Below are 24,277 nucleotides of genomic sequence, written 5' to 3' on the forward strand. Positions count from 1 at the left end.
CTGATTAATAGGCATTGTAGCACCTCTGTACTTTAAGCCATTCACTAAGCCGTGGGCGTTCTAAACAAACCGTGCAAAAACTCTCGAGACTGACAACAGATACTGGAAGACGTTGAAGGTCTGCGTTTGAATCATCCACCCATGGCTCTGAACTCCCTCCCACACTCGAGGTTTTTACATCATCACTCGAAGAGAATTGACTGCTTACGTCAGTGTGCGTAATCTGGCCGTGCCCGTCTCTTTGTGAAGAGATTCTTAAATGTTTTGTAACAAACGGAAGGATGGAAAGCAAGGACACAAAACACGCAAGATAGTTGGAAATATTCAGCTTTTATTACAGGGTTATAGAGCAGGGATATACAAAAAAACACGATAAGAATGCACTGGTCCAGCCAGGTGCTACAGAGTATAACTCTTTACGTATACCATATTGCAGCGTACTACTACAATTTGTTTGTCGAGAAGTCTCACAATTCATTGAATCTGACACTTCTCGGGTTTGTTGTGTTTGGTGCTTGATCCAAGCACGAGTTGCAGGTCGCTGTTGAAGCTCGGGCGGCGCGCCAGAGGGTCCACTGCGGCACAGGGCGCAGAGAGTACCCGCGTACGGCTACCCCTCCTGCCTCGCTGGCCGACGTACAGCGACCGGTAGGTGAGGATGGGTATGACCTGATGTCGCGATGGACTGGTCTCGTGAGGTAGTCCACCCAGAGAGGCAAGGGCTCTGAACATCGCGTCCAGCCCGGTGCCGGTTTTAGCAGAGGTTTCGAAGAATGGGATATCCTCGCCGAGGATTTTCCCCACGTCTGGCCGTCTCACGACTCTCTCTGAGTCTAAGTCCCCTTTATTACCGCATACAATGACTGGCACTCTCATTGGCTGTTTTAATTTCAGCAACTTTGCCTTAGCAGCTTTGATTTCGCTGAGCAGCTCACAGGCTTCACTCAGAGATTCTCTGTCATCCAAACTGAAGACGAGCAGAAAAATGTCACCTGGAGAGACAAAGAACATCAGATGTAAATTAAGGTAGTTAGCATTCATTTTCAAAATATAAAAAAACAACATCCCTTAAAAACAGATTTAATACAGCACTGATTCCTAACCTGTCAGGATGGATAGTCTGCGTTTGGCAGGGAAGTCCCTCTCACTTGCCGCATCCAGAAGATCGACCTGGTATGCCTCTCCTCCTATGTGGAACAGCTTTCTGTGGAAGTCTTCGATTGTGGGCTCATAGCTCTCCTCAAAGTCTTTCCCCATGAACCGCCGGAGAATGTTTGTTTTACCCACTCTGGGCGCACCAAGCACAACTATTCTATGACAATTTCTGGGCTTGGTCAAACGCAACTCCAGCAGGTCCACGGACCTCTTCGGGAGTCGATCAGCCGACACTTGCCGATTGCCAGAACTTGAGGATCTACTCACAACTATCCTCGTATCCTGCTGTCTCCAGCACCCCTTAACCTTTTTGACGAGCCCCATGCCTGTCGCTATGTTTGAGACTTTGGGGTGCTGGAGCACTGGACCGAGTGAGGTGCTCTGAAGATCTGGGTGCGTAATGCTTGATTGTAGATGCCCGGTGAGAGAGTTCAACATTTCGAGAATGCCATCAACGGGAAGATAAAACTTCTCAGTTGTGTTCATCTCTTGTGCTCTTTCAAGAGTTTCCAGTCACCGAGAGGCAATCACAACCTCACCAACCCAGTTGCTTTCCCATGTGTCCAGCGAAACAGAGCCGAGTGTCATCTCTTATACACCCACAGTTTCTGCGTCAGCAGGCTCATTCAAAATGCATTCCTTTTATAGAAGCACGGAGCCCCCCACGGCCCCCGCTTGTGAAAAATATTCCTTTGGAGGAAGACAAAAGTGCTAGATTGGTCTAGAAATATACAGTAGACTTTTTTCAGTTGGTGCATTGCAGCTTTCTGAAAGTTATCCGGATTGTTTTAAATTACGATCTTACTTTGTTCGGAGGAGGGGGGGGCACGAAACACTCTGATCTGTTCTGGCACGCTTCTATTTTTAGCATTTGACCTGCAGGTGCTTCCTGTCTAATTCTGGGTAAATGTTTGGTAGACAGAGTACAGATAATTGCCAATATCATGGACAATTGAGGTGTGACGTGCGAGCGCAAATTAATTTTGTTTATCCTCTTATCCTCTTTTCCTGAAACGCTGTCACGGAGACATTAGCCATTTGCCGTATATATATTTATATCTGTTATTTAACAGTTCCACAGTGTTTTCATAACAAATCCCACTTAACAACACATCCCTGCACCGCCCGACATAAATCTGTGCATGACGGATTTTATTATTCCTGAACTGTGATCGCATACTCTGGAAGCCCCTTTATTTTCTGAATTCCTCACGACTTTTTCGAGTGTTGAAGCTTGAAACAGAGCAACTCTTTGCTTTATGAATCATAGATGACCTGGCGATGAGTCCTCTGCAGAACCTCCGGAGTCAGAAAGCTGATGTTATTTTTCCACGGTACACTAACATATAAATCAAATTTGTATTTCTGGAGGAGAGATATGCTGATGTTTTAGGGAGAAGGTGTATCACTGGAGCATACCAAATCATTTGTGAGCTCAGTGCAGAAGTCAGAACATGATACAAAGCCTTTTTTTCCCTCCATCAAACTATTCTCAAAATCCAAGGGCACTTTGAATGGACAGCCCACATAATGGTTTCTTTCTTGAACCTGAAAAACATGCTGTTATATATACAAGCCTAGCTGATCGCCATGGAGATTGCAGTCTCACTCTAATAAGTGCACTTTAGTGCTACAGCTGAAAACCATGTTGTGATGAATAATGTAATATAAGCAGCCATAGTAGCTGATAATGTACTAAATAGGTGCTATCAGCAGTACATAATGGAACATTGATATACTTTTAGAAATACTAATGGGGTGCAAAAGTCTGAGAGAGCTCGTGAATATTTGAGCCAGTTTGCGTTTTTCGAAATTATATTCTAAAATTTTCCATTAACAATAACAGTGAGCTTAATAAAGTGAGCAGAAATACGAATCCACGTATTTTAGTGCATCTTTGGTTTTGATCAGAGCATATACTTGAGATTCGCATTGTGCAAAATTTGCAGATTTTTTTTTGTTTTCAGGACATAAGAAGGAGACAAATACACTGCCCCTAGAGGGCACCAGAGACAAACAGATGAAGTTAGTTGATTAACCAGTGGAAAGGAATTGATTATGGTTATGCACATCATGCTGCTTTTGTTGCAGCAGCAATTAACTAAAAGTAAATTATTATTCCAATTCATACACATTACAGGACATTACACCCATTTTCAACCCTGCTCCTTTGTCTTGCATGGCCTCTTATTTTAGCTGTTGTTTTTAGCATTCTTTGCTTGATGTAGCAGTTTACCTAAACAACAGTCTGAGCCCTCCTTTGTCAGAGTTCTTAGTCAGAGTGTCTTATCCTCCCTGGTGTGTTCCTTTTGTGATTGGTCAGGTCTGGATGCCACTTTAGATTGCTGACTCTTTTACTACATGCTAAATGTAGTTTGGTGCTGTCATGCTCAAATAAGCAAGGCTTTCCCTGAAAAAACAATGTTCCTTGAGAGACAGCATATGTTGCTCCAAAACCTATTCAAATTGTTTATTATTATTGTTTAATGGACCTTTCACAAATGAGCAAGTTATCCATGCTGTTTGCAGCACCGCACATGATCACAGATGTAACCTTAGAACTGTGCACTGAAAACAAGGCTCTCTTCTTTAGCTCTGATGTCACAGCACCCAGCTTTTTTTTAAAAAAAAAAACATGTTGCTGGTACTGAATTAAATCAAGCATATAGTTTTTTCAAATACTTTTAAATATGCTGTCAATAAAAACAGAATACAATGATTTGCAAATCTCATAAACCCACATTTTATTCACAATATAATAGAAAACATATAAATGTTTAAACTATAAAGACATTTGACTTTTTTGTGAAAATTTGAGCTCCTTTAGAGTTTAATAGCAGCAACATCTCTCAAAAAGTTGTGATCAGTGCAACAAAAAGGCTGGAAAAGTAAGTGACATTAAAAAGAAACCGTTTGAGGAACATTTTTCAACTAATGAGATTAACTGGCAGCAGGTCTTAGAGAGGCAGTTTCTCAGAGCTGAAGATGGGCGGAGGTTCACCAATCTGCAACAAGCTCTGACATGCAAAGAACAAGCCATATGTGAACATCACTGGGACACACTGCCGTCTTTGTAACATAAAATACGGAAACAAGACCAAGGGCTGTCGGACAAGAATGGAACAACATTCCTCTCCCAAAAGACTGCCATGAAATTCAAAGTGGAGCTAATATTGTTCATATAATTGTACATTTGATATGTGTTCTATGTTCTACTGTGAATAAAATATGTGTTTATTCTGCATTTATTTACATTTTACAGAGTCTGGTAACTTTTGGGAATTAGGCTTGTGTGCCAAATTCTTAGTTTTAATAATGTCTGTAACAGTTTTAATAAACTTTATGGTTAAATTATATTTAAATTCTTTGCATTATTACACTATACAGTTTTAAAAAATCCAGCTTTTTTTTTTTATGAAATAGGATGTCATGTTAATATCCCTGAGACTTACTATAGCTATAACCACCATAATCTAAGTCTTCCTTTCAGTGTAGTAATTTACATTATACACAATCAATGTAATGGAGGTGTCCCCAGGAGGTATAAGACTGTGTTAATAGATTAATGTCTCCAGAAGTAACACATGTGCACACACACTTGAAGTCTGATTGCCTTTCTTGCATGACGTCATCATTGGCCGTCCTCTCTCCTCCCCCTCTGTTTTCCCAGCCCTCGCCTGCATGTCCCCCCTGTCCTGACCTCATCACGCCTTTGTTGGGGAACAAAGAATGTTCAGGCATCTGTTTTGAGGAGAAATAAAGACAGAGAGGAGGAGGGCTGAAAGAGGTATATGAAATGAGCTTGACTGACTGGATCAGTGAGAGTGAACAGGGCGGCTGCAGCAAGCAATAGTACATTCCTACACACAGGGCTGGGCAGTACACACTTATTTCAGAGATATATATTATTTTTAAACCCCAAATCATGCGTCATATCGCTTGATGACATTTTAATTCCTGTGCACTTTGCCCTTCAGTTGTCTTCAGGAGTGTTTTTGTTGTTACAAGGTTGAGCTGGTATTTCCTGTATATCCTGCTCCGTCAACCACAAGACCCGCTGCTCTCTCGCCAGCAGCTTCTCCCTTTAGTTAGATAATCATTTTGCACTCACTGTATGTTCATACAGACACCCTCAGATTACACTGTGCATTTGTCTGAGTCCAAGCCAGAGTGAATACAGAGCAGATTGAGGTCTTAATGGGATGGGAGTTCAGACAAGAACCCATTAGTGGTAATAAATAAGTAAAGAGCAGAAATGCATGGAAGAAGCTGGTGGGAAGGAAGTGTAGTCTTTGTACACTCCCCCTGGGAGAGCATGTTCACTCAAAAAGTGTTGCAGCGCTGACTTTCTGTGAAAAGATCTGTGCCTGGTTTAGATTATTTGTTCTTATCTCACAGTACAAAATTGTACATCGAGCTGTGTGTTTGCACCACTCGCAAATAACACACAGTTCTAGTTGTTTTAAGCTTGTGAATGTTTGTGGCAGAGAAAAAGAGAGATTCCTCAGCATGTGCTGTGATCACCTGCTTCAGTTACGACAGATGATTTTCCATCAGGCAGTGAAAGAGTTAAGTCTGACTCTGCATGCACCGAGCAGGCCTCCCTCCCTCCCCTTCTCTCCATCCATCCATTTTTACTGTGTGTGTTCGCGTGTTTATAGGGGGCTGTGCCATCTGCAGGCTCAGTGCCTGGATTTGTGATAAGCACACACAACTTAGTTTGATAACAAACTAAACAGCAGCTTCCGCCTCCGCGCCGTAGTTTGGGATTCTTACACAGCCCGTGCGCTTCTCGCTGACTGCTTTGGGCTTTAAATATCTTTCTCCACTAGTTCTTCTCTGTGCGACAGCTACGGGATATGCCGAGAGGCGGAGGCGTTTCTTATTCTACCCAAAGCTTCCCCAAGTTGGGACCCCACTGACGCGCTATGACATGAAGGTAAGAGGGAAAGTGGACGCGGTGGAGGTGATCTTTATGTTTTTCGTGGTTTCTTTTCGTTTTATCGGGGTTTTAACTTTTAAACTCGGAAACAATTAAGGCTGAGTCACGGTCACATACTTCACCTACCCGATCATCGCATTTGACGCAATAATGGCCCCGGTCTTCCTAGTTTGGGACAGAAAGAGCATGCCAGGAAAAGAGCCGCGCTTTCCCCCAGCGGGTCAGTGATTTTTCTCACGGCTGTAGCCCGCAGTGAAGAATACCTGGGCGGGTATGTAGGCCCGATCTGGGAGCAGTTTTATTTGGGGCGGGGGGTTGCGTCCTATAAGTGCAGATAGATCGCGTTCTTTTAATTTAAGCAGGACTTTTTTTCTTTCTTTTTTTTAAATTGTTTAAATCCTCCAAATTTGAAAATGGTCAAGTCAAGGTCAGAAATGGAAAATCAGTTGTGTTTTTGTGCCTGTTAATGTTTTGGGCCTGCCTCTCTTCCTGGCTGTACTTTGAGCTTTGTGATAATTAACGAAATCGAGGTGCCAAAATTTGACTTAAAAAGAATTTATCGTCTTCATTTTGCCACATTAACAGAGGCAGAAATCCGTCCAGAGAGACTTTAACTGACTTCTGTTAAACATTTCTCCTCTGCTAGCCCTCATAAAACCACCTTTTCCTTTAAACTGACTTCCACTGACAGAAAGTTACAGGAAGAACGCATTTTCTCTTATTTTCTGGGCACAGCTATGTAGTTTCAAGAAGGGCCTAAGCAGTGAACCGGGCCTGCATTGATCACTGAACCTGCTGTTCTTTGAACCAGAAATAGACTCACTCACTCCCTCTTATCCTGGTACAGTCAAAGGTACAGCTAAATCTTTTGAGAGACAAAAGTAGCAGTGTGCTCATATTTCGTGTAACACAATAGATTTTCAAGCGTAATTTTTGCTGTTTTACTTTTTTTTTTTTTTGTAAGTCCTACTGACGTGATTGGGCTGTCACTCATCTTTGTACTCCTTTATGTGGGGGAGAGGAAGCTTATCAGTTAGCTTATGATTTCCCTGACTATGTAAGACAAAGCAATCCAAAGTTCAGGACAAAGTGACATGTACTGTAAGGCATAATTTTCTGTAACTGCTGCAGAAAAACATTTTGGTGATTCAGGCAGATAGACATATGCTTACATGTACAGGACACTGGGTGTTTCGTTAGTTATGGGAGGCCCACCACCGCTGTCATGATGATGTAACCAGGTCAGACCAGCAGGGGAGGTGGAGCCCCTCCCTTTTCTCATAATGCCCCACACCTGCAGATTAAACAGTAGTCCCAGATACAGTGAGTTTGGTATGACACAAAACTGTGCTTTTATTAGCAGCAAAAGTGACGAATGAAATAAGATATAGCAAATATTTGTCAAGCTGGTGGCTGCCCGCTTAGGAACAGGGCACTGCATGCCTTAAGCCATCGCCCATGTCTTCAAGTAAATTCGGGGAAAACCGAGATCAGGTGTTTTTTGTTTTTTTCACTTTGCTCAGAGGCGTGGAGTTATTTCTCTCCTTCCAAACACTAATAATGGGTGGGAAAACATGAGAGCTAGGCGTGCTCACTAATGCTGCTGATAATTGCAGACAGAAGATGATGTATAAGGAGTTATAAAGCTGACAAGTTATGTGAAATTCTTATTATGCATATGCTTAAATCATGTTTTTGTTCTTCCAGAAGGAGCACACTTGTGGACACAGCTGAAGTCACCTTTAGGCCTTCCCTTTAACCGCATTTTTCTGTTAAGCTGAACAAGCCGTTTTCCTTTGAAGCAACACAGTGGGCTGGCCTGCTGCTGCTAGATTTTCTTCCTCTACCTGTTAAACACCGCTGCCATCATGCAGACATCATCGATCCGCCGCCAAATGAAAAACATGGTCAACAACTACACCGAGGCCGAGATAAAGGTTAGAGAGGCCACCTCCAACGACCCCTGGGGACCCTCCAGCTCGCTCATGGCTGAAATTGCAGATCTGACCTTCAATGTTGTGGCTTTCACCGAGGTTATGGGTATGGTCTGGAAGAGGCTCAATGATCACGGCAAAAACTGGAGGCATGTTTACAAGGCGCTCACGCTACTGGACTATTTAATCAAAACAGGGTCTGAGCGCGTAGCCAGGGATTGCCGGGACAACATATACAGCATTCAGACACTGAGAGACTTCCAGTACTTAGATCGAGATGGACGTGACCAGGGCCTCAATGTGAGGGAAAAGGCTAAACAGTTGGTGGCTCTGTTGAGGGATGAAGAAAAGCTAAAGAAGGAGCGAACCCAGGCACTGAAGACCAAAACACGCATGACAGGGGTCACAAGTAGCTTAGGTTCGAGTCCCTTACCTCCTCCTTACCCAGGATACCCGAGTGATGAGGGCGGCAGGTGCAGAAGCTCTCCTTCCTCCTTCCGCTGTGAGTAGCAGGGGCTGTTGTGTAACTACAGACTATATATTACATTACTCAAAGCGCACAGTGTTGAGTACTTGAATATTTCCTTTTGCACGGGAGCTGTCATTTTTCTGAATCACTCACATGGCAAGTCACAAGCTAACATGGTCATGAGTTCATCTGATAAGTTCCCTGAACTCTTATGTGATGAAGTAAATCAAAACCTGTTTTCAAGGTAGTTTCGAAAACACTATTAGTTTTAATACTCACGCTCCACCTTTCCGAGCCTTGACATGCATAAACTGACTGCGATTTCGTTTCAGTTTTGCTCTCTTCACACTGTTGGGCATCTGCATTCCTTTGATTCCTCTTGTCTGGCAGCTAAACTGGATTTATGATAGAGAAGAGGCCCAATGTGTGCTTGTTTCACTCCAACACAGGTTTACAGCATGTTTGCTTGAGGTGATACTCTGTCATCTGCCACTTAAGTGTTTAGGTCATTAGATGGGTTGATGATATAAGACTGAAATTTTCAGTGTGCGACTGAGGAGAGATGGTATCACTGACTTCATCAGCTGCAAGTGACAACTCTAACTGGAAAGCTAAATGCATCATTTATAAATGCGGTGTTACTGGTCTGTACTATACTTTGGCAAATGTGTGGTCTTTGTGGGGAATGTTGTTTAAAAAGGCTGTTAGTAACTTTTGCCCTTGTGGTGTCTCAAGGGTAGATGTTTCTCTTTTATCTTTTCATGTCTGTGGCTTCCTTCATGAGGGAAAAGTAAATACTGTATACCCGCAAGACGGTATATGACTGTATTTTCTTTCCTTTTTTTTTTTGTTCAACAGATTTTCCACCTAATACAAATTACTAGCATACTTTTCTGAGCAAGAATGAGTGCCAGCGGAAGCACATGGCCAGTGTCCAATTCCTAGCTCTGGTTCTGTGGTTCAGAGATACTATAAAAATAGCGTGGTTTATTTGAAGGAGGCTTTCCTATCCATTCCAGAAATCATAGCAAGGAATTGGATAAAGAAACCCCAGATGATTTAGAAAGCCCCATCAGTCCTCTGTTGTTGTTTCTCTCTAGCTGATTTTAACTATAAAACGGGGGGATATTTTGGTGATTTCCAGAAGATTCCATGATAATGATAATGATTAGTACCGTGGGAGGGGGTCACCAGGTTGTCAGCAGCTAATTGCTAGAAAGTATTCCAGCTCAGACGGGGGATATTGAGGGGCAGTGCGGTGGAAAAGATTGGTTTCCGAGACCTGACTTTTCCAGCGTGTGGCCTGCTTCCCTCTTTTAGCCCTGTGACCCACAGCCTGGCACCCAGACTGGTAAGCTGCCAGCTCCCCCCGACCCCCTTCCCTATTCCCTCTCTCAAATCTGGACCTGAATCCTCCAACTGGCCCAGAGGATTCGGGGTAATAAGGTGGGCCCCACTCCAATCCATCCATTCCTCTCCCCCACCACCAGCCGAACTCTCCACACAGCCACACCATTGTTCTCAGTGCAGGCAGACTGTGGCAAGCAATGTGATCAAAGGCCCTTAACAACAGGCAATGGAAAATTAACATGCAAAAACAGTGCCAGCTCATTTCTGACCTTAAAAATCACCCTAAAGTGTTTCTTTCTTGGCTTTGCATCTCCTTCCTCCCTCCATCTGTTGATGTTTCTCTCATCCTATGGCTCCCCATTCCTCCCTAAAACCCACTCCCCTCTGCTCTTTCTCTCCTCAACCAGCTCCAGACCTGGAACAAGCACGGCCAGCAACCAGTGGCGAAGAGGAGCTACAGCTGCAGCTGGCCCTGGCTATGAGCCGAGAAGAAAGTGAAAAGGTACAAAAACGCACAACACACTCGCTCTTTCAGTGAGCACAAACCTTTCACGCTTACAGGCACATGCGCCAGACAGAAAGAGGCTTCTTCGCTTTGCTGTTGACATTTTATGCTGTAGTAAAACATTAAACAGCTGCCCCAGTGGTGAAGCGTTGCTCCTGACTGTGTATTTCCCAGAACTGTTGTCAGAAAATGATATCATCAGCTCAACCTCTGATGTAGCCAACAATGACCGAGCAGAGTGAGGAAGCTGGGAGCGAAAGAGTGAGAAGCCAGACAGAATGTGTGCATTGATCCACTCTCAAGCTTCCACAGCCTGCCCCGGTCTCCATGCCAAGGGCAGCTTTGCCCTCGGAGACTTCCTGCTTCAGCTCCTGTAGGAATATATTAGAGTGCTTATCAGTTTCCACTTCAGCAATCAGACAAATCGGCTGTGATTTTTGATAAGAAATCCAAGGCATTTGATCTGTTTCTCTTCTTTCTAGCATAGCCTATCATTACAGCAAAATCAAGCATGCTTTTTTACCATTTTTTTTGATTTGCCTTCCTCCAATTCCCTCATGTGTAACTCTAGCCACCTCCTCGAGTGGATATCGATGAGCAGACCCAGCTCCAGATCGCTATGAGCCTCAGCAAAGAGGAGGCCCACCAGGTACATGTATACTGGGAGGGATGCAGCTACCTTTGCATTTTTTTCTTTGTCCCTTGGTTTAAACATTTAACCCAGTATCACATTCCAGTGTTTTTCCTTCACAGAAGCAACTGCATGCCTACTCACTTTCTCTCCTTCCTACAACTGAACTATCCCCCCTTCACTCACTCACTCACTTTTGAACAGCAAAGAAATATGCAACTTTCTTTAAAAATTAACCAATTGTGGTTTCATCCTTTTGTTTTTTCTTATACTAACCATAAGTTGTTTCCTCTGAGTACACTATAAGACACACATCTCAGGCTCTGACCTGGTGCTGCTGACCTTCTGGTGTGGTGTCAGGGAAGGGCAAAGGACTGGCTCCTTCACATTGATTGGGAAACCTGTTAAATTTGCTTGTGAAGTACTGTGAGGATGCCCAACTTTATTTCTGTTAAAATGGAAGCTGACTGTAAATCCCTCCTTGGTTTACACTTTCACAGCCAGTCCAACGCGCTCCTGCTGCTGCCCTGGATATGGACGAGGAAACTCAGCTCCAGTTGGCCCTGAGCTTGAGCAAGGAGGAGCACCAGCAGGTAGAGTGTCCTGGGGAGTGGGTGAGAGGACTTGAACCATTTCCTAAGCACTTTTGAAATAGACAGTAAGAACTGTCGTGACATTTTTCACAAGTTATTTATAAAAAATGAAGGTGCAGGTGACCACACTTGTCACTTCAGTTTGAATTACAGTGCTGTGCAAAAGACTTGAGCCACCCCTCATTTCTGGCTTCTACGGAACCAGACTTCTTGTAACTGTTTTTATTTTTTGAAGTTGTCTTAAGCCATAATTCTCCAGACTTTTTGGAGGTCTTTCAAAGCTTTTCCTTGGACATTGACTGTTTTTTCCACTCATTATTAAAGGATTTTTATTTTCTTGGTAGTGTTACGTGGCTTAAAAAAACAATCATTTAAGCAAAAAAAAAAAAAAGAACACAGACAACTTATCAAAGAAGCAACTGTAGATGGTATATTTTGGCACTTCCAGTCTGTCACAAAAATCAATTTTTTTTTCCATTTTCTCTAGTTGAATCTATGAAAAGTACTAAAGATGACACGGTTTGACAAACCAAAAAGAATAATTTTGCACCAACAAGGTGATTCCCACAAAGCTATTAGCTAAAACTCGCCATATCTCAGCATGGTGTGCGGTGTGTTCATTATAAATTTAAGGAAATCAGACAAGTGGAGGACAAAAGAAGTGGAAGGACTAAAAAAGGAAATGGAAAGCATCTGAAAGTCATCCATCCATCTTCTTTTGCTTATCCAATTCAGAGTCATGGGTGGGCTGGAGCGTATCCCAACTGCCATAGGGCGAATGGTAGGGTGCACCCTGGGCAGGTCGCCAATGTGTCTCAGGGTTTATCATGTTCTTAAGAAACAGGAAAAATCCAGCAAAGAAAAACACACAGTGGAACACTATTGGTCATGAATTAACCTCCACAGAGCCCACACCTCAACATTATTGTAACAGTGTGAGATCATCTTGACAGAGAACAGAAGTAAAGACAGCCAACATCCAAAGAAGAGAGAAAGAAAGCTGCTATATATGCTGTATTTCAAGCCATCTTATTCCACATCTTAAATAAATAAATCATAAATGAATACATTACTATTTTGCCTATTTCTTTATATCCCAGTGATATATAAGGAAATTAAATGTGGGTCAAAACTTTTGCACAATACTTTATTTATAATGTAAATTCAGACTTGCTTCCTGAATAGCTCAGGAGAATATTACCTGTTTCATTTCAGTCCTCTGTTACAACATAAGCCATTATATGATCAGTGCCACTTGTCCTAAATCATCCTTTCTCTCTGTATTTTTTTTAAATTATATTTTCCCCCATACAACCTTTACCTTATTGCCACACTTTCTGCTTCCTTTTCTTTGCCTTGTTTGAAAAAGTTGTATAACGTTCACTTTGTTGTATTATCTCTGCAACCTTTGGACCCCCGCTTCCTGTCTCACTCTCTTTGTCTCTTTCCTCCCCCTTTTTTACCCTCTCTGTCTACACTCCTATATAGTAACACAATAGAACTGCTCTGTTAGAGATCACAGGGATGCTCTGCTTTCTGTCCTCTCTTTGGCCAGGGAATTTTCTGGTTTCTGCCAACTGTGTACATATGTTGCATAGGAAAAATGCAAGCCATCTATTTTTCCTGTGCACCGTCACTGAGTGAGAAATATAGTGTGATGTGACAATATGTGACCCATAAAGGCTTACGTGTGTCTTTTATCTGTTGAAAGGAGCAGCTCAGCCGCCAAGGAGATGAGTCCCTGCTCCAGAAAGCTCTGGACGAGAGCAAACGTGAAATGGAGAAAAAAGGCGGGGTATGAAAGCTTGAAACATAAGCAGTAGTATATGACTATGAAAACATTCAATAATACTATCAAAATATATGTTGAAATATAAACTTCTTTTTCTGGTTTTGTTTTTTTCTTTGATGAATTTGGTCAGACGGCCTTTATGGACCTGGTAGATGTTTTCGCAGTACCCACAGATCTGCCTCCCAGTGACCATCGGTGGAATAATGCCTCACACCAGGCAGCTGCTGGGGCTGGAGGTACAGACCATTGGGACTCTTTCGGTGAGCCTTGAGTTGGCTTGGTCATGGTATATTATTTTAGATGGAATCGTATGAAGATGAAGAATCTTTTTTTTTTTTTTTTTTCTTTTTACATGAAACTCTTTGCTTTTTGTACCTACAAAATAATTTGAACTGCTCACCGGCTAACAGACTCTTTTATTTGTGTGTTAATTAAGAAGGCAGCCGCGTTCCAAGAGCTGATTCTCCATGGATGGTACCTCCACCTTCAAATAGCCCTCCCCCACCGTGGGAACCTCCAGCCAACCCCTGGGATCCACCACAGGACAACGTCTCCAGCCTCAGTCCTGTATGGTCTTTGCCTGCAAATACAGGTGAGTGTTTTCACTTACAAGTAGGGTAACTAAAATAAAGACGTCACCTGGATATCTTAAAAACTACCTATGTTCCACAGAAAGTTAAATAGCATTTCTGTCATGTTTTTATCCTCGTCAGGAGCTGATCTGTTCACAGCGCCTTTAGGAAGATCAGCACCTACAGAACCTGCTCCCCGAACTCTAAGTCCCTCAGGTAAACAATACACTATCTGCTATTCTTGTTCTACTTTTTGTACGTTGGTTCCACTTGCAGTCTTACTTGTCTTTCTACTTTTCTGCTGACAGATGCTGATCTGTTTGATGACGCTATGGATGGTGGTCAGGTGAACGGGGCTAGTGGGCGAGAGGACAGCCCTGAGCTTTTTGACCTTTCTCGTCTTCGAGAAAGCCTGAATGACCCCAGCTCTCGAACATGCCGGACACCCGAGTCCTTCCTGGACCCTTCGGCAGCTTCCTTGGTGAACTTGGACAGCTTGATCCCAGGAAACCCATCAGCCAAGAACAAGAACCCGTTTTTATCAGGTATGTTTTGTATTATTGACTGCAGGTGCAGTCATTGCACTTTGTTATTGGACATACAGAGTAGTTAAAACATTGTATTCAAATCAGCCAGGTGCTGGTTGTGCATAAGATGAGCACAACCACCACCTGGCAGTGTTAATCATTTACCAGTGTGTGCCATGTACTGGTAAATGCAGGCGAGTGATAATCCACTGCCATGTAACGACTGCAGTAAAACCCCCACGTGCAGAGTGCTAGATATTTCCATTTTTCCATTTATCCTTGCTGGTATCTGTTTTTTGTGATCTCCAGTTGGTTTGTGAATGAGAATTAAAGTTTTTTTTGTTCCTGCCTTTTAAATCTCAGATGAGTTTTGGGAACAGTGTGTGTGCTTGAAACTGTAGCGTCATAAGAGACATAAAGAGGTCATTGACTCATCAGGTTCAAGGCTCAGTTTTAGAAAAAATAAACTTTGAATAGGTGTTAAAAGCAGACTTTTTCTCTTCTTTATTTCTTTTCACATAGGCCTGAATGCTCCTTCACCCAGCAATCCATTCCAAACAGATCAGCCGAAACTAAGTCTAAATCAAATGGGCACCGGCTCCGCCTTGACGGCTCCCCACGCCACTTCTCTTCCATATAGTGCCTCCTTGCCGCTGCCTACAAGTCATCCGGGTGCCAGCATCCCGTCGTCACATACTCACCCCGCCCATCCTGGACTGGACTTGCCAGTGAGGCTCCCTGAGCCCTTGTTGCCTTTCTCTTCAGCAAGTGCTCAGGGATCACAGGCCGCACAGAGCAGTCAAAACCCCTTCTTATGAGGACAAACTAAACTGGAAAAAATTATTTTAGAAAAATGGAAATTCACTAAATTGTCCTCTTGAAATATTGCTCTAACTGCACACCAAACTACAGCCCAATGGACTTGTATGAAAAACCTATTCTTAGTTGTTTTTATATTCTTGTAATGCACAATAACCTTTAGGTAGACGCAAGCTGAATCTGCTCTTCACTGCAGCAACATATCCTGCTCCTCTTTTAATGAACAGACTACAACAGAGATAACACTTTTTTTTTTTTTTTTTTTTTAAATCTAACTACTAAGTGTCAAGTACAATTTCAAGGTCATACCCTACAACGTAGAAACAAAAGGTCTGATAATATTTTGCTGTCAACAAACTAAGCTGTAAGTAGAGGGAAGATGCATTACAGGTTTAGGTGGTCACTGCTGATTACACATTCTCGGTATGTGCACATCTACCTGTTCGCTGCTTGAAGTACTGCATCATACTGGTATATGGCTGGAACAGAGCTGGTGGGGGAAAATTAGTGTATACCAGTCTGCTATTATGAAATTCAAGTGGCGAATGAAGTAATAGTTGGGGAGGACTGTGAGCAAATAATTCATATGAAGTAACCTTAGAAAATGTATGAATATGAGTTTATTCATTGCTTGCAAACCACTGACTTCACCAAATATAGGAGTGTATTTACAACACTGCTCAGTTCTTCACATGGGTTTATTCACTTGCATTTACTCATTTCCCTTGGTATCAATACATGCCACATGAAATCATGACGACTCAGGAACACACTCAGTATCACTGTCTCATAAGCAGTTTGCGCCCCCTGCTGGTAGTGAAGTCAGCAATATTACCTCTTCTTACATTGCATCACTACCAGAATAAACAGAAAAAAGTGACAATAAGCCAAAAAAGAAACACAAAAAACTGCTCCTCTCAATTAAAACATAACATCCACATACACTGAAAACAAAGTTCATACACAAAATCCAAATTTCATTAAGAAAAAAAACATATACAAAGATAAATACTGAATGCCTTACATGAGAAAATATTCTGTAAAATCTTCATAAAGTTCTATAAGAGTTGTTACTCAATTTTTTATATTAAATCTGAAGTGAAAGAGCTTTTTTTTAAATTTCAGACAGAGTTCACGTGATTTACAGCCATGGAAAACAGCCATAACAGAAAACAGGAACTCTTATAAGTGACAGTATCAATCAGGAATACCCCAGATTCCCACTCTGCGTCGAATAACAAATGCATGAAAGTAAGACCTTTACAAATGAGACAATCATTTGATCCTGTTATACTATCACTTCGTCCTCTTCGCTCTGCCTAATGTACAGTTATGTCTTTGTGCTACCAAAGATAAACACTCTTACACGAGAAACACACCATGAAAACCTTAACAGAGTAGCATATAAGCTGATAAAGACCAAAAGGCAGAACATTTTTTTGTATAAACAGTATCACTATTATAAGATACAAATACAGAAACTGGCACGCACACACACACAGTCACTGGCCACTTTATTAAGTATACCTCACTAGTTCAGGGTTGGACCCATTTTTCCTTCAGAGCTGTTTTAATTCTATTTAACAAGGTGCTAGAAACATTCCTTGGATTTTGGTCCATACTGACTTGACAGTCTTATGTATTTGCTGCAGATCTGTCATATGCACAACCATGGTGTGAGTTTGCACCAGACTTTGAAGGTGCGCCACTGGATTGAGATCTGGTGACTCTTGTGGCCATTTGAGTACAGTGAACTGATTGTCAAGTTCATGACTGGAGCTTTGTGACATACTGCGTTATCCTGCTGGGTGCAGGGTACCAAGAAAATATCTGGCACACCATTACACCACTACCAGCCTGATCCTCTGATATAAGGCAGGGTGGATCTATACTTTCATTTTATTTATGCCAAATTGTAACAATACCATCCAAATTGCCGGGAGAAACTTACACTCACTGGACCAGGCAACATTTTTCAATTCTTTGATGTCTAACTTTGGTTAGCCTGTGCAAACTATAGCCTGTTTCCTGTTCTTAGCCCCTCTGGTTTCATTTTCCTCTGACCATCTACAACAACAAGGCCAGAGAACCCAGAGAACTCGGTTCAGCAGATCATCTTTACCATGTTTCAATGCTTAAACTAATTCAGTTACTGCCATGTTATTAGCTGATTAGATATTTGCATGAAAGAGTAATTGTGTACCTAATGAAGTAATCAGTAAGCGTATGTCACTTGACTGTGACGGACTCCAGCCAGCTCATCACCTCTTTAAGTCCCTCTCCAGATCTGGCACTGACTTCCAGTGTTGTGATTGGCTGAGTCGCAGATGCAACAACGTCATCCATCCTGAACAGTGACTTTATCTCTATAAGGCTCATAGTGCAAGGCATGTCCCTGGGGGAAAATATAAAATTGGAAAAGAAAATCAAAAATTTCCTAGTGGTATTATTAGCTTTCCTTATTACATACAAATTGCATTAAACCTGCTAGAGATCCTGTACAATATGGTAAAACACTAATAGAGACTGATGTGTATTCTACGAGTGTCACCTCTTGTTGAAGAGAATAAGCACAGAGGCCTTGCTCAGAGGCTCAGCTGACAGTACTGACAGCAACTGGATACAGGAGGAGGATATCTGAGCAATGTTGGCCGAATCCACCATGAACTATGGAGAAACAAAAGAAATCTACTCAAGTACTTCAATTTCGTAAACCCATATTGAATATTACAAATATAAACAGCATGTATACAAAGATCATACAATGACAGAGGAGCAGTCTTTGAAGTAACTGGGCCATATAGGGCCCATGCAGCCTCCCAGCTCTCTCACAGTCACCTTCTTCTTCTTCACGGTTAGATCTGTCAGATTGGTTCCTACCTACAAAGAATGAAGACTGGAGATGGAGAACTTACACGGATAAGGTGTCAGAGACTTTGAACTGTCCATTAGTACTTACTGTGGGAAGAGTTGAAGGTGGTGTCCCCAATTCATCTAAACCATGTACGATAAACTGTAAATGAAATCTGATAGGAAAATCGACTGGAGACAGCATTGCTATCAGCTTTAAAGAAAAACATTTTGAAATGTTTACGCAATATTTTATGAGCTATGAAAGTAGAACTTGAATATTTGTTATGAGTAAGGTTGGTGATGTCAAATTCAAATTCAAATTCAAATTTTATTTGTCACGTACACAGTCATACACAGTACGATATGCAGTGAAATGCTTAGACAACTGCTCGTGACCTAAAGAAAAAAAAAAGGAAAGGGCTATGAATAAGATAGGAAATAAATATGAAAAATTAAAAAGTGTAAATTTAACTAGGAAGGAATAAAATATAAGAATATAAAATATAAAAAATGAAATAACTGTACAACACAAATTAGAATGAAGGGTAAATTTAACTGGGAAAGAATAAGATAAAATATATAAATTAAAGTTGAAAATAAAATAACTGTACAACAAAATACACAATACACAGTATAGAACTATATAAGAATGTATGAAGAAATATAAATAAATAAATATATATATATACACACACAATAACAGCAGCTGTACAAGTATTAACTGGAAATGAAGAATGTAGTGACCAGTGTTGTGCAATCCACATTATGTCTTGTGCAGTGCAAATATGCTTAAAGTGATTTAAGTGATGAAGTGAAAACAATGTCCAGAATGTCCAGTGTGTGTGTGTGTGTAAGAACTATATGTGTGGGTCAGTACTGTGTGGTGGTGTGATTGAGAGACCGTATCGCCTGCGGGAAGAAGCTCCTCCTCAGTCTCTCTGTGTTGGTCTTCAGGGAGCGGAATCGCTTTCCTGACCTCAACAGAGAGAACAGTCTGTTGTTGGGATGGCTGAGGTCCTTCACGATCTTCCTGGCCTTGGTCCAGCACCGCCTGCTGTAGATTGAGTGCAGGTCAGGGAGCTCGGAGCGGATGGTGCGCTCAGCTGACCGCACAACCCTCTGTAGAGCTCGTCTGTCCTGCATGGTGCTGTTTCCGAACCAGGTTAAGATGTTTCCCGTCAGGATGCTCTCTATGGTGCACGAGTAAAAGTTCCTGAGCACCTTGGAGGGCAGTTGGAAGTCTCTCAAGCGTCTGAGGTGGTAGAGACGCTGACGGGCCTTTTTCACCACGGTGTTGATGTGACAGGACCATGACAGGTCCTGCGTGATGTGAACTCCGAGGTATTTGAAGCTGTCCACTCTCTCCACTGGGCACTCGTTGATGACGGGGGTCTGGTAGTTCCTCTCCTGCTTAGTGCTGAAGTCCACTATCAGCTCCTTTGTCTTACTGACGTTTAGAAGGAGGTTGTTCCTCTGGCACCAGTTCTCCAGATTCCTAATCTCCTTCAGGTAGGCCGTCTCGTTGTTATCAGAGATCAGGCCCACCACGACGGTGTCGTCAGCAAACTTGATGATGGTGGTGGAGCTGGTAGTGGCCACACAGTCATATGTGTACAGAGAGTACAGCAGGGGGCTCAGAACACACCCCTGGGGGGCTCCAGTGCTGAGAGTGGTGGAGGCTGAGACATGTCCGCCCATCCTTACTGCCTGTGGTCTGCCAGTTAGGAAGTTGGAGATCCACTGACACATAGATGAGCTGAGTCCCAGATGCTCCAGCTTGGTGGTGAGTGTGGAGGGAATTATGGTATTAAATGCAGAGCTGTAGTCTATGAAGAGCATTTTAACATAATTCCCCCTTCTAGTGTCCAAGTGAGTGAGTGATGTGTGGAGGAGATGAGAGATGGCATCGTCTGTGGAACAATTTGGACGGTAAGCGAACTGTAGTGGGTCCAGTGTGTCTGGTAGTGAAGTGATGTCACAGCTGAGAGACTACTGTTGACTTGTCACCTCACAAATGAAATCATGTCATCTGTTCAGATGACAGTTTATTAATAATCCACCAATTTGGGCTAAATTTATATGCGATGGGCCCCATGCATGTAATCTAGGCAACTGGAGGATAGTGTTTAACTTGTGCTGTTGCAGATCACTTCCCTTTTAATCTCTGAAATAGCTATGTGAACGAGAACTGCCTCCAGATAAATACTGGAAAAACAAAAGGGCTGGTGGTGAACGTCCACAGGCACAAATATCCTTCTCCACTTACGAAATGGAGAATGTGGACTATATCAAAAAAATGCTATTCACAGAAAAGGACAGAGCAGGCTGTATCTGGTAAGTATGCCAAGGACTTTTGAAGTGCAGGAGAAGCTCCTGAAGACTCTGTGGTTCCAACAGCTATCTGTAATGGTGTTGGTCTGTTGGGGCAGCAGTATCTCTACTGGGGACAAAAAGAATTGAAACAGGTAGACCAAGAGTGCCAACGTGATGCCCTCTTGACCCAGTGGAGGTAGTAAGTGACAGGTAGCATGGTAGCTAAACACATCCCACCCCATGCAGGACACTCTTACAGCACTGAGCAGCTTCTTCAGCGTCAGGCTGCTGGACCCACGGTGTGTAAAGGACCAATATTGGAGGTCTTTCCATCCAGCAGAGCCGCAGCAGTAAAACACATGTATACTTACACATGCACACATTGGGGACTGATAAATCACAGTGTGCAACTGTTTTCAACACTCCATCTTCTATTAGCATCATCCGGGGCTCTGTTTTTTTGCTTCTAGGCATCTAAAGATGTTATTTTATTTTATCACTGTGCCATATATGTACACACATTTAAATTATACTTCGTCTATCTTGTACATGTTTCCTATTGTTTTATATAATTATAATTATTATTGTTATTATCCACTTTCTGACCATTGACAATTTCACATTACAGTACAGCACTAATTTCTGCTGTAATGTGAGTTTCCAAACTATTGGACTAATAAGGGCTACCAAAGCTTAAATATTGTAATAATAATCTCTCTTACAGATCTTATTATGAAAATGAATTTGTACACATACCGATGCAAAATAAAATAACACTGGGTATCGACATTTGGCAATTGGGAAAGGCGATATACAAACCCTGGTCGTCCATTACTTAGCAACTTAAGTACTACACAAGCTCATAGGCTAAATTAGTTAGCTAATTAAGCTATTTGGTAGTATTTCCTTTTACGTCAAAGAAATTCACATGGCCACAAAGGATATTTTGTAGACGTTTGAGCAACAACGTCTTTCCAACACCGGTCGCTCCGAGGAGTAAACACATTTCTTTGCTGGTCATGCCGGTTTTTCCGCAGAACCATAGTTAAACTCGTAGCGTATAGCTGTAGCCTCACTTGGCACCATGGCGACGTTCACGTGACCGGACAAACGTCGCAACTATTGGGCAAAGTAGAAATCAATCAACCCAGACTTGTTTATGATTGGCTACTACTCAATCATTATTTACATAACGGAAGAAAAACAAGATCCTGCTTCGGGACAAAGTCCTGGTTGGCTGCCGCAACGGAAACTGTCAGAAAGACTTTCATACCAGCATTTGCGATGCGTAGGTGGTTTTAGTCCTGCTGTAACTGTCCTGGAACTGATGATAAATAATCATGGAAGCTAAGTTAAAGAAGGAGTTGGGGACAACCATGCTGAAATCAGCTGGTCATGCTGGAGGTGGATGCATCAGCGAGGGACAGAGTTATCATACTGACACTGGGAAAGTGTTTGTAAAGATAAATCACAAGAGTGAGGTATTTGTCATTGTTAGTTTTTCATTTTCTTTAACTGTTGTGTCATTCAGTTCATGATCGGCTTTCGGCGTGTGTTCAACTCGGGACTTAAGTGAATGGGACATGATCCAGCAGCTGCACCACACTACTGTCCGTGGACTTTGAGTAGATGTTGTGGAGTGGAGAACAATGCAAAAATTCACATTTACTGAAGCTTGTGTTTACCAGACCGTGTTGCCCTGTCTTTAAATTATCCAGGCCAAACTGATGTTTGATGGAGAAATGGCCAGTCTGGAGGCTATTGTAAAGACAGAAACCGTGAAAGTGCCCAAGCCCATAAAGGTGATTGAGCTTGACACAGGAGGCTCTGTATTTGTGATGGAACATCTGGACATGAACAGTCTTAGCAAGTAAGAGAGCTCTTGACTACATTTTTTTCTTTAGTGCAGATTAAAGCAGAATTTGGGCAGATGAATTTAGTTTTAGAAACACTGAGCAAAATATTTTTTCAATGACATACTTTATTTTTAAACACAATGAGCAGGTACTCAAAACAGCTAGGAGAGAAGATGGCAGATCTGCATCTTCACAACAAGAAACAACTGGAAAAATTAAATAAAGAGCAACAGACAGTGGGTAATTCAGTTTAACTTCATTTTAGGATGCCACAATGTGGATAATACACACACACACACACCAATGAATAATAATGAACTGTGTCATATTTAAGGTAAAAAGTTTGTGATTGCTGTTTATTAATATTACGGCTATATATGCAGGAAAAGGAGCGGGGCAGTCAGATGTGGCTGCTGTTGAAAAATTTGGCTTCCGTGTAACTACATGCTGTGGATATCTGCCACAGGTAAAGCCAATGTATATGTGTCTATACACTGTGTCTGCATTCTAGGGGAAGGTGTACAGTATTGATGTCTCTAAGTTGTGTTACAAATGTTTGGTCTCCAAATCTTCAAGATGTTAAAGTGAATTTCAGCAGCATCACAGTTTTTTCTCATTCTTACCTCTCTAGGACAATCAATGGCAGAGTGATTGGGTGCCATTCTACACCCAGCAGAGGCTACAGCACCAGCTTCACATGGTGGAGAAATCGTATGGAGACAGGGAGACCAGAGAACTATGGGCTGAGTTACAGGTGCAACCTCCCTTTGATCCTGTTTGAAATTAAACATATTTTGCACAAGACATTATGATTGTATCAGCATTGTAATGTGCATGTTGTGTCTCTTATTTCCAGCTGAAGATCCCTCAGTTCTTCAAAGATGTGGAGATAGTCCCTGCTCTCCTACATGGAGATTTATGGGGAGGAAACGTGGCAGAGTGTGCAGACGGCCCAGTCATCTTCGATCCTGCTTCCTTCTACGGCCACTCTGAGTTTGAGTTGGGTATTGCTGGGATGTTTGGTGGCTTCAACAGTGCTTTTTACTCTGCATACCACAGCAAGATTCCCCAAGCACCAGGATTTGCAAAGAGGAACCAGCTTTACCAACTCTTCCACTACCTGAATCACTGGAACCACTTTGGTGGTGGTTACAAAGGTTCTTCCATAAGAGTTATGAAGACCCTGCTGAAATAAACACACTCACAGGCACTCTTAGAAAGCATTGCAGTCTTACATTGAAGTATTATGCGATTTTGCTTATTTGACCAAAAACAGTGTGTGAAGACACTAAACAACACATCTAACACTTTAATGTCTTCTGTACTGTGCAGAAAATACTGACCTAACATAGAAAAAACAGTTGCATCCTGCCAGCTCATCTGACACTGTCCTGCTTCCTAATATTTAAAACAGAATCTGCAAATAAATTCTGTATTTTGCACAAGGTGTTACAGTGAATTAAGTGTAGTTTGTTTATAGACATAAATTAAACAAAACTTGCAAATCAGAAGTCTGTACTACACACCAATGACTGAACTTAAAAATTATTGTTTTTTATTTATTTATGTTAATATTGAGGAATCCTTTATAAGCAGGTAGAACAAACCAGAATCTGACTTTCACTATGGATGCAATGTTTTATATTTTATCTACATTATAGTAGAATGGCTACGAATGGAATAAAGGTTGGCATACTAACTACACCTACAAAATATCCCTGTATAACAGTGAGTCATTGCAAGCCCTTGTTGTGCATGGTATAACCATTATTAAATCCTAAGCGAATCCATTGTGTTTTTCCAGACCTGCTGAATTTGTTATTTATCTAGTGTGAAAACCTTTACACACTAGATTTACACACCTTAATTCCCTGTGAATGGAGGCATGGAAAAGAAAAACAATCCCATTTGGATAGAAATGTTTCATCATTAGGTCAACTTCACAGCAGCCCAAATAACTGTTTAG

At 42.0% G+C, this 24,277-nt stretch overlaps 4 protein-coding genes across 11 annotated transcripts; 2 read left to right on the forward strand and 2 right to left on the reverse strand.

The window, feature by feature from the left end:
• Window positions 1–474: 474 nt before the first annotated feature.
• On the reverse strand, window positions 475–1,633 carry rasd2 (RASD family member 2). Its single transcript, XM_040048136.1, has 2 exons — window positions 1,104–1,633; window positions 475–992 (listed from the first exon to the last, which is right to left on the reverse strand). Exons 1-2 carry the CDS (start codon window positions 1,591–1,593, stop codon window positions 475–477), a joined length of 1,008 nt encoding a protein of 335 aa, XP_039904070.1. The 5' UTR covers window positions 1,594–1,633.
• Window positions 1,634–5,785: 4,152 nt separating this feature from the next.
• On the forward strand, window positions 5,786–15,996 carry epn3a (epsin 3a). Of its 5 annotated transcripts, none has more exons than XM_040048059.1 (11): window positions 5,786–6,094; window positions 7,805–8,533; window positions 10,258–10,352; window positions 10,927–11,004; window positions 11,487–11,579; window positions 13,291–13,374; window positions 13,502–13,631; window positions 13,808–13,963; window positions 14,085–14,159; window positions 14,252–14,488; window positions 14,993–15,996. In XM_040048059.1, exons 2-11 carry the CDS (start codon window positions 7,966–7,968, stop codon window positions 15,286–15,288), a joined length of 1,812 nt encoding a protein of 603 aa, XP_039903993.1. In that variant the 5' UTR covers window positions 5,786–6,094; window positions 7,805–7,965; the 3' UTR covers window positions 15,289–15,996. The 5 variants fall into 5 exon arrangements, with proteins under 5 accessions (XP_039903993.1, XP_039904013.1, XP_039904022.1 ...); XM_040048079.1 differs by having other exon boundaries at window positions 13,811–13,963; XM_040048088.1 differs by having other exon boundaries at window positions 13,502–13,607.
• arl16 (ADP-ribosylation factor-like 16) lies at window positions 15,892–21,551 on the reverse strand. 3 transcript variants are annotated; one of them, XM_040048239.1, is made up of 6 exons: window positions 21,401–21,551; window positions 18,249–18,304; window positions 18,053–18,169; window positions 17,841–17,956; window positions 17,555–17,684; window positions 15,892–16,143 (listed from the first exon to the last, which is right to left on the reverse strand). In XM_040048239.1, exons 1-6 carry the CDS (start codon window positions 21,474–21,476, stop codon window positions 16,141–16,143), a joined length of 498 nt encoding a protein of 165 aa, XP_039904173.1. In that variant the 5' UTR covers window positions 21,477–21,551; the 3' UTR covers window positions 15,892–16,140. The 3 variants fall into 3 exon arrangements, with proteins under 3 accessions (XP_039904173.1, XP_039904164.1, XP_039904157.1); XM_040048230.1 differs by having other exon boundaries at window positions 17,493–17,684; XM_040048223.1 differs by having other exon boundaries at window positions 15,892–17,684; window positions 21,401–21,550.
• LOC120744025 (fructosamine 3 kinase related protein) lies at window positions 21,547–24,102 on the forward strand. Of its 2 annotated transcripts, none has more exons than XM_040048146.1 (6): window positions 21,547–21,936; window positions 22,174–22,325; window positions 22,457–22,551; window positions 22,695–22,777; window positions 22,943–23,065; window positions 23,168–24,102. In XM_040048146.1, the coding sequence occupies exons 1-6, from the start codon at window positions 21,796–21,798 to the stop codon at window positions 23,504–23,506; spliced, it is 933 nt and encodes a 310-aa protein (XP_039904080.1). In that variant the 5' UTR covers window positions 21,547–21,795; the 3' UTR covers window positions 23,507–24,102. The 2 variants fall into 2 exon arrangements, with proteins under 2 accessions (XP_039904080.1, XP_039904087.1); XM_040048153.1 differs by having other exon boundaries at window positions 22,460–22,551; window positions 23,168–24,098.
• The last annotated feature ends 175 nt before the right edge of the window (window positions 24,103–24,277 follow it).

Source organism: Simochromis diagramma, unplaced genomic scaffold (assembly GCF_900408965.1).
Source record: "Simochromis diagramma unplaced genomic scaffold, fSimDia1.1 OVJJ01000321.1, whole genome shotgun sequence".
NCBI lineage: Eukaryota > Metazoa > Chordata > Actinopteri > Cichliformes > Cichlidae > Simochromis > Simochromis diagramma.